General features: G+C 26.1%; 1 protein-coding gene across 1 annotated transcript; it reads right to left on the minus strand.

Annotated features, from left to right (window-relative positions):
• Positions 1 to 1,659: 1,659 nt before the first annotated feature.
• On the minus strand, positions 1,660 to 2,239 carry LOC135930407 (uncharacterized). Its single transcript, XM_065467200.1, has 3 exons — positions 2,104 to 2,239; positions 1,870 to 2,062; positions 1,660 to 1,819 (listed from the first exon to the last, which is right to left on the minus strand). Exons 1-3 carry the CDS (start codon positions 2,176 to 2,178, stop codon positions 1,707 to 1,709), a joined length of 381 nt encoding a protein of 126 aa, XP_065323272.1. The 5' UTR covers positions 2,179 to 2,239; the 3' UTR covers positions 1,660 to 1,706.
• Between the last annotated feature and the right edge of the window lie 8,476 nt (positions 2,240 to 10,715).

The raw sequence follows: 10,715 nt of genomic DNA on the forward strand, positions 1-10,715 counted from the left end.
AAACGCCCTGATGGCAAAACCGTTGAACCTTTTTTTCATGGGAAGGCCTTTAATGTGGGGTTTTACCTGCATTGATCCCATGGCTCCATCTAATAATTCCCATGATCCCCTTAACAGAGCCGAATCTCTAAAAAATATAAAATACTCACACACAATGTGTGATAATATCCACTTTGTTCCCATAGCAGCTACATCAACCTGCTCTTTTGGACAAGTGGCTTTAGATCTATTTAAAATAATATCCAAATCAATAAAAAAATCATACCTTTCTCCATTTTACAAACTCAAGCAGAAAATCGCCGTATGCATGCATATCTATAATTAGATCTAATTATCAAATATTTAAAACATCATGGCCCTACCTCGCCATTTGATTTTTTTTATAAACTTAAACTGATATATGACATATTTTTTTAAATTCTCTATATTATAATGTTAATTTTTAAATAATAATATTTTATCATATTTGTATATGAATTTTAATAAAAAATTGAATTCTTTGAATATTTTTTTTATAAAAAAATTTGTGATTTCATCTTGAATTATTTTTTGTTCATATGGAAGATTTACTTAAATTTTTTTTTACTAAACTTATTTGGAATTTAGATAAAATTTGATCAAAAATCTTTCTTTTCTTTAAAAAATCTTAAGATTTTATATTCATTATCTGGAAAATTAGAATATTAAAATTAGAAAAGTGATTTATAGATATAGAAATAAAGTTATAAAAAAAATAAAATAAATACTTACAAATAATTTTTAATATTTATGAATAAGTTATTTTAACGTTTATGAATAGTTTCGAATATTTACAAATGATGTCAAATATATATGATAAATTTATTTAAAAAAATCAAATTATATAAATAATTCAATCGAATAATGGAAATTATTTAACAAATAATACATTTACCTTATTTGTATTCAAATAATTTTGCTATTTGTATTCTTATTTATAGTGATATGCAACTGTTACAACAATAAATATATCATTTATAATATATGTATCATTGCAGATATTCAGCAATTTTTGAAAAGGGTTAATAATAAAAATATTATTAAAGTTTAAAAAAATTGCTAGTGACACTAAAAACAATCGACTTCCAAAGGGATTAATCTGTGCAAAAAGTTTCAGTCTGTTCCTTTTTTGTATTTATATTTGAATAGACTTTTTTTTAAAAAAGATTGCCCAACCACTCCTGCTTGATCTTAGATATCAGTTATTTGTGATACTGACCAATTCTGTTGGTAATGCATTAACAAAAATATCATTTTATCTGCAATTAACATTTGTAATAATACTTCTAGTGTAAAAGGTTTCAAGTTAATTTGATGCCATGCCTGATGCGGAGATTTCAATATACAATAAAAAATTTCTGGCAAATAATGATTAAAAAAAATGAATCACTACTTCCAGTTTTCCTAGATTAGCATAAAGGTATAAATAAAGAATATAAGAATCCATATAATAATCATTAATAACTCTAAATTACAATCAAAATCCTGAATTAGAATAGAGGCAAAGAGCCTCATTGTACAAAACCCTTCACAAATAAAATAATTTTTTATTCAACAATTTTATTTAGATACTATTTTGTTTTATATTGAAAACTGCTATATATATATTAATTAAGTAAATTGACTATGTATTGGAACTGAAAATATTCACAAATAAAGGAAATATTAAAAATACATATCAATGTATATTATATATCTTTTAAATCATCTTTCTCCCAGAGTTTATGCTTTAGTACACCCTTGATAACATCATCAAAATTTGCTAGTCCAACTATTTTGTTATCAGTACTAATTATATTTTCTTTATTAAAATTTTTTAGTAATTAAAATTTATTTTTATTATTAAATTACCTTTTTTTAGTGGTCCCTTTAAGATGTCATCATCTTTATTTTCTATAACAAAATCAAAATCTTTTGGCTTAACTGTCGTTTCAGTATTTTTAGATTTTTTTCTGTTTTTGCATTTTATGTTAACTTTCTTTTGTGATTTTTCTATTAATGATGGTAAATGACGTCCAGGATTTTTCCATTTTAATTCTAAAGTCTTAGAAATAAGATAATTATTATATTTTCTTTAAATTTTACTTCATTTTTTGATAACTTTTCATAAAGATCTTTAATAACATGAGGTTCAGGATAATAAAGATTTTCATCTAACATATGTACGATAATGTAAATAACCGAGCTCAGGAAAAATGCAAAAAAGGAAATTTTTTAATTGGATAAATCTATGATATAAGTTTCTGATGTCCTTGTCATAGGTACGTATAATTATTTTAAAAATATATAAATAATTATGTTTCAAAAGTTTTGTAGTCATGGTATTTCTTCAAATTATTTTATTCTAAATTAATCTACATAGTATTAAAATAAATTCAATTATATATGAAGGTTCAGTTTTCCAACCTATCCTAATAAAGTATACACAATTTTTCTTCAAATCATTCCATTCTAAATATAACTATTCAAGTAATTTTAGTTATATTGTTGTTCAGATTTGAAGTAAAATACAGTATTCAAGTAAAATTAGAAATAACGGGTCACACATAAAATTTTAATTACAGTGTAATGCAAATTTGAAGTAAATCATATTATATTAAAGTAAATCATATATATATATATGTATTTTGGATATCAATTAGAATGACACATTTAATAGTGAATCCTCTGAAGGTTCAGTGCATTATTATTTTTTTAAATTTCTTTTATTTTTATTTTAATAACAAGCCATTGCACAGATGATAATTTATATGTCATTAATAAAGGAAAAAGATGGCAAGTCAAAGTAAACGTTCCGGTGATTATGAAACCCAACAAAATCTACCAACAATACAATAGTTATCCAATATATATATATATATATATATAAATGCATAATCTTCATAAACTTTCCTACATTTTCGATTTCATCTTAGCTACTATTGATATTCCCATTATTTGTTGAGAGTTGAACCTAATATTATTTATAAAATTTTTCACGCTGTTCCCATCGCGTATTTTTAAAAATCGACCATGAGCGTGTCGGCAACACTCTTAACTTAGTCCGTGATCATGGAGTGGCGAAAATTTCCGGGGTAGTAATGTAAACCGACAGCGCACAAAAACTAAACAAAATTTGAACGGCGTCAAATTTGTGTTCCTTATGATATCAATAACACCTAATGGAGATGCTTAAAAAATATCAAATATTAAATCTCTAGATAAAGGCCATCTTTTGTAAATACTCGCCTTATTTTTTTTTATTATAAAATTGTAAAGTTAATTATTTAAAATCATGAATTTAGATTTTATCTCACAATTAAGTGGTATATTAGGCTAAATAATTGCAAATTTAATATTGAAATTTATAAGAGATATGCTTGCAAATATTTTAATTTGTTAATATGTACTATATATACGTTAAGTTAGTGTTGTTAAACCATATAACTTTGACCAGCTCTAAAAGCTTAGCCAAGTTTTATATTCTAAAAAAAAATAGTCTCCATCATTAAATTGTGGCTAAACATAGACATTTAATTTTTTTTAAAGGATAATCTTGACCAGGCCATATTGGAGTTGATCAAAGTTAGATGATTCCACATCACAACAGGTAAATAAAATAATTTTTTAGTCAATTCAATTCATAAAACAATTTTATAAAATAAAAAGACATAAATATAGCAGTACTTTGTTTATTTTTAAAAATAAATAATAATTTTAATTTTTAGATATAAATAATATAATTTTAAAAGGTATATTAGATATAAAAAATGATTTCATATTAGTTGAAAAAATGAATGGGAAATAGTTTGCAAAGCCGTGCAAATAGTTCCTCTACATGTCACCGAAAACGATTTTTATTTTCTCCTTCAATAAATCCGGGTTCAATTAATAATTTAATGAATAATCAATTTAAGGAAAAAAATATCTAAATATAAGTAGAGATATTAAATCACCTAACTTTGACCAACTCCAATATGGATGGGCCAATCAAGATTATCCCTTAAAAAATTGACTTAAACCTCCAAGTTTAACCTCAAATTAATGATTGAGTCTATTTTTTTTAGAATATAAAACTTGGTCTAAGCCGTTTTAAAACTGGCCAAAGTTAGACGGTATAACAAGACTAAATATAATCTAACGCGGAAAGTAAATTGATAGTTAGGAACAGGGTTGCCATGTCACCCCATCAGCTGGAGACTCCCTCAATTTTTTAGTTAAAACGCAGACATCTCTCTCCGGCAAAAATATATCGCAATTTTTTAATTTCTCCCGCAATTTTTTTTATCATATTTTAACGTTTATAATTATTTTGAGGGACATTAGTTGATTATTTTTATATTTTTAAAATAAATATTAAATATTTGTTTGTAAATTTCTTTCTATCCTGTTTTATTTTTATCCAATAATAAATCAACATCATTTCATTCATATAAGTTAGTACAGGGGAGTATATCAACATGATTGCAATACAAAAATATTCTCAAAAATAATAAATAATACAGATGCAACTACATTTGCGGAAATCGTATACATCTATCATGTAGTTCAACATTCACAAAGCTAAATCATCACAATGTGGGACGAATCTTTTTCTCATGATATTTAATGACTCCAATATAAGTGCAAACCTTACTTGTGGCAGAACAAAAATGAGCAAGGCTATTACAAGTGTTTTAGTACCTGATTCCTAGAGGTCAATTCTAAATGATTTGAAAGATTGGCATCCATATGCAATAGATTAATTTAATAAAGGAAATATTAAAACATTTCCCTCGATCCATCGCTCTTTCAACAAGAATTAGAATATTTCAATGAAACTGTTAAAATTTTTCCTCGGATAGTGTAAAATCCAAAGATGTAGCCAGCCACATAATGGTAAATATAGCTGATTCAGGATTAACAATGATTTGTATGTCAGCTTTCTGTGTTGATAATACCTCTGTAAATTTTGGCCAAAACCAAAGTTACCGAATTGAGGCAGCACAATAATGAATTAATACCAATTGGCTGTATATGCCATATATTACATAATTCTTGCAGGAAGGCGTGAAATAATTGTGATGAAATGTTTTAACGAATTTAGTTCATCAACTAAAAGAGTTAATGAATTAAAAGAGTTGGTGAAATGGTCTGACTTGGTATGGTGTGAGTTGTTGCGATATGTACCTATCAGGTGGTTATCATTAATACCTGCCATAGATAGAATTTTAAAATTTTACGAACCCTTAAATATTTCTTAAATAAAAATTTTAAAAGCTGTCCTAAAATTTTGAAAAATTTTCTTATTTGGGATTTGTAGGAAATCTACTTCATGCAGTTAATATTCAGTTGCAATCAGAATATTCTTTATTAAAAAAGATTTACAAAATCATGCTAAAGCTCTGTTCATCTCTACAGTTAAAAATTGATATTAAATTTTATGCTATTGCCAAAAATATTATATTAAATGTTCAAATAACACTCAAATTAATATGAAGCAATTTTTATTAAGACAATTTTGTAATATTTACAATCAAAATTTGATTTTAATAATTCTATTTACAAATGTATAAATATTATGACCTTGGAACAGAAACCATCGTTAGAGTTCTTCAATTTTATAATGTTTGTACTGTAAAATATTATCTAACAAACTCTAAACCATTTTTAACAAATTATATACTTCTACTATGGCATATTACATTTTAATACACCATTAAATATTATATAGTTAGAGTACTTCAATTTTATCATAATATTGGTGCTGTATATTAGAAAATGAAATGATAAATATAGTAAACCAATCTGGGCGTGAATCGGCAGAATATGGTAAATCTTTGATTTTTCGTAAAAATTTTAATATAGTTAGGGGAAAATTTTGATATATTTATTTTTTTTGAATTTCAACTTAAATATTTTAATAATCAATTTAACTTTTTGAAAAAATAAATATTTTTAATCTTAAATTCAAAAAAAATATTGGAAAATACATCCGTATGTTAATTTTTTTGTTTTTAACTTTAAGAGCTTTCTTAAAATATACTAAATCTTTAAATTTTTACAATACGATGGACAAATTCACAATGCAGATTATCAATACACAATTGATTTATAAAAATGTTCATTGTAAAAAAATTATAGTATACAGATAATGGGTTCCTATTTTCAAAGTCGAAAATTTCTGTTTATTTTGCAAAAACTCTAATTAATCTAAAAAATATATAGTGCACCTTAACCATTCAAACAGAGAGGCTTAGCGATTTGTATATAAAAACTTTTAATTTTTTTTAAAACATATACACAATGAGTATAATAAGATTCAAGATTTTTCTTTATAATTATCGGAATACTCCACAAATATATATTTTAAAAAATAAAATAATCTTCATGTTTTCCATTTTGCTAATAGTTTAACCAACATAATTCCAATTATTGAAACTAAAGAGATTTTTAAAAGGATACATTGGTGTAGCAGGATCATTGTGTTAAAAGAACGGGGCGGACGGTTAACGATTTTAGCTGAAATAAATTTTTGATTTTATTGAAGAAGGTTACATCAATAACCACCTTAAAATAGCAGATTCCACGATTATACGGTTACGAGTGCGAATGACCTTGGAAGAGGAAGAATAAAATAATACAATGCAACTTATATCAATAGGCTCTAAATCTGGGCGAAGAAATTATTCCTATTCCACACCTCGAGAGCAAAAGAATTTCAGAAACTAATAATACCCTAAAAGATTGATATCGTTCATTCGAATCTATTTTGTAATATCTACTTGTGTAGTAGAAAACGGAAGTTATTCTAGTTTATCGAGGGCTAAGAAAATATTTATACCCGTCTCAGATCATGACGTAAAAAAATAATAGGAGTGAATATATTTTGTATAATTAAGGGAAAAATATATGTATTAATTTAATAATATATAATACAACATGAGGTTATAACTGGTTGAAGATCTTAATAATTTACGCAATTTTGTAAATTATTATTATCATTATTAATATTATTACTAGTCATATAAGATACAGGGATATGGAATTTAAATTTCAAAAATTATAGAATTTAGATAAATGCAAAATTTAAATATAAATTCAAGGAAATTCATGTTGAACACATGATTTATTTAAATTTTGAATAAATATATGACAGATTATTAATGTCAATTCAGGGAAACATTTTTTTCGTAAAACTTTTATCGCAAATGTCGTTTATCGCCAAAGAATTTCTATAGCGAGGTTAATATCACCAAACCAATTCCGCAAATTTTTTCCGCGAAGCATTTATAACGATGTCAATATGGTAAACCCATTATCGCAAATTTATTCCCTCAAAATCTTAAATCGTAAAATACTTTATAGGTACAAATTTAATGATCCTTTAATCGCGAACCCGTTATAGCGATACTTTGATCGCGAGCCCTTTATGGCAAATTTTCTACCGCGAATATATTTAAGCCAGGCGTGTACGCAGCGGGGGGAGGCAGGGGAACAAATCCCCCCCCCCCCAAAGCTAAAAAAATGCAGATGCCGGATATATTTTTCAAAAATATTAATGTTTATATTAATTTATATTTGTTAATATTTATTCCTATCTCATATTAAACATATATTTAATTACATTTTTATTATATACAATCTATTGAGTTATTTTATCAATTAATTTCGCTTTCAAGTTCATTGGCGTAATATTTACCTAATATTTTTAAATTTCTAATGGCGTAATATTTTTCTACCATTTTCATATTTCTAGTCAAATAATAATTTTTCTGAAACTCCTTGTCCAACAGGGAGAAAGAAAGTGCAAGCTTGTCCAACGAGATAGAGTCTCCGCCATCAAGCAGTAACAGCTTTTATGGAGTTAGGAAACCGAATTAGTAATGCTATTACTGTAATATCACAATGACCTGAAAGAAATATTTCCTCGGAAGCAAGAAAATTATTGGATTCAGTTCAATACTTATTTCAAATTTTTTTTTCTCATTAGAATGTATTATTTAATTATACAACTGTAATACTTTTCAAAAACATGGCATTGACTTGATTAAGAAGATGAGAATAGAGGAGAACATTTTATTAGAACTTAAGGAAATTAGGGCTAATGTTGATGAAGAATTTCATATTTTATATGTTATATATAATTGAGTCAAAAGGAGAGCTATACCTGTTTAATATTTGTCTCCCTTGATTTGTAGAAAGACAAGATCATCGTCAAAACATTAGTAGTATTAGTATAAGATCAGTAGAAAAGTACTATAAAACTATAATCTTAATAAATGAATGGTTTTTAATTCATCATGCAGCACTTATCAATCTTCAGATATAATTTCCACTAGTATTGTTAAAAGATTGTGTCGAGTCGACTTAGTCGAAAACTGAGCCAAGTTTTGGGTCAAAAAAATTGACCCGAACTGACTTGAGTGATGAACTCATGAACTTAAGTCGTAAAAAAATATTCGTCCTTTAGTTATAAACTTGAGTCGTCAAATTGAGTCGACTAGAGGACGAATATTTCAGATTTATTTTTATTCAATAAGATGTTTGTTCTGTTTTTTACATTTTTTTTACTTTAGACTTCTGAACTTGAGTCGTGGATAAGATTTATGTAATTGAGGCGACTAGAGGACGAATAGTTCTATGAACTTGAGTCGACTTCCACAAAAGCCTTCCCAATCTTTTTCAGATGGTGATAGAAAAAATATATGTTTGATGCCTTATTAGCTGAATAACTATGTTTTAAAGATTAACTAAATATTACCATAAAATGATATGGATGGTTTGTATAATTTCAAACACATTTTAGATTATATTCCCCAATGTATTAAAATGATTATATATAAATTCGCAACTCTTCCCATTAGTAAACATGAGTGAACACTCTCTTTTTTAAGAAGAATAACAGAGCCCTGCAGAGGTACCATATGCAGGGCACGGCCGGATTTTTTTTCAAAATTTTTATTGAACCGGTGCAACGTTCTAAATGAATTCCGTTTTAAAGAAATTCCAATTTAGTGATATAGACATTTATGACTGACATGTTAAGATTTAATATTATTTTTTAGTGATATTGACATTTATGACTGACGCGCATATATTAAATATAATATTTTTAGTGATACTGACATTTATGATTGACGTGTAAAGATTAAGTATTATATTTTCTATTGTTATAGATATTTAAGTGAATCCCTGTTTTAAATAGATTCTAATTTAGTGATTTTGTCATTTATGACTGACATGTTAAGATCAAATATAATATTTTAATGATATTGACATTTATGACTGACGTGTAAAGATTATATATTATATTTTAAATAATACTGACATTTATGACTGATATGTAAAGATTAAATATAATATTTTTATTAATACAGACATTTATGACTGACGTGTAAAGATATAAATAAGATATACGATATAAAAAAGACATACAATTTAAATAAGACATGCGTTATAAAGATATGCAATATAAATAAGACATGCGTTATAAAAATATGCAATATAAACAAGACGTACGATATAAACAAGACATGCGATATAAATAAGATATAAGTAAGACATACAATATAAAGACATGCGTTATAAAGATGTGCGATGTAAATAAGACATGCGTTATGAAGATATGCGATATAAACAAGATATACGATATAAATAAGATATGCGATATAAATAAGATATACGATATAAATAAGATATACGATATAAATAAGATTAATTAAAATTTATTATGCGGTCAAAATGTTCGCGATTATTTCTTAAATATATATTCAAATTAAATTTTTTAATGTAACTTAATTTTTTAATTGGCGTGTAATATGCCCATTTATAAGTGGTATGGATAATTATATTTGTTTGAAGCATAGTTGCCAATGCAACTATCTCCACCTCTGTTCCATAAGTTGCATTTTGAGCCATGCCTGTTCTCTCCAAATATTTGTCAAAGGGTTTTCCAAAAACCCCTCCATCTACTCAACAATATCCTTGCTTCTCATAAAGAGAATGCATTGCTGTCTCAGAAAATCGTAGTGGCATTCGTCATCACAAACTTCTTTGCTAATACATAGATTATTAATAAGGCTACAAATGAAAAATATAAAATACATAAACAAAAATTAGAAACAATTATAATGACCAAACTATAAAAATTTTCAAATTAAGGATTTGTTATGTAATCAACTTTATTTGTTGGAATAGGAATTGAATGCAACTTATTGTTAGTTTTGTCAAATCTATCACAACATTTTACAAAATTAACCACATCCAATTTCATATTTGGCCACCAGAAGCTAAAAATATAATACATGATATGGTAAATAGATTTATTATGCAGAAATATTTTACCTACTAGTCAAGTTGCTGTGAGTCTTGGTGATACCAAAATGGTCAGCTAAAGATTTTGCCTCATTAGTATTACATCCAGTCCACTATAACTTTTTAAAGAAGTTAAACTCTTCTGTTACAATCTAAAATTGTTTCACTATTATAAAAATGGTAACAATTTATTATTGTGTATTATATTTAAAAATATATTATTGATCATATAATATTATAATTTTTATATATTTTACCTATCAGCCAATTTGCTGTAAGTCTTGGTGATACCAAAATGGGCAGCAAGAGATATTGCTGACACACTAGTATCACATCCACTGTGAACCATTTGATGAAGTTGAATTCTTTCAAGGTCCAAAACAACTTCACCATTATGAGAATGGTGATGCATTTTACCCTTA

Source organism: Gordionus sp. m RMFG-2023, chromosome 5, assembly GCF_954871325.1.
Source record: "Gordionus sp. m RMFG-2023 chromosome 5, tfGorSpeb1-WG-v2, whole genome shotgun sequence".
NCBI classification, from domain to species: Eukaryota; Metazoa; Nematomorpha; class Gordioida; order Chordodea; family Parachordodidae; genus Gordionus; species Gordionus sp. m RMFG-2023.

Coding starts and splice junctions, on each gene's coding strand:
- LOC135930407 (XM_065467200.1), bottom strand. CDS start 2,178: ATGTTAGATGAAAATCTTTATTATCCTGAACCTCATGTTATTAAAGAT. Junction 2,063..2,103: donor AAAAGTTATCAAAAAATGAA/GTAAAATTTAAA, acceptor CTTATTTCTAAG/ACTTTAGAATTAAAATGGAA. Junction 1,820..1,869: donor AAAGGGACCACTAAAAAAAG/GTAATTTAATAA, acceptor ATTTTAATAAAG/AAAATATAATTAGTACTGAT.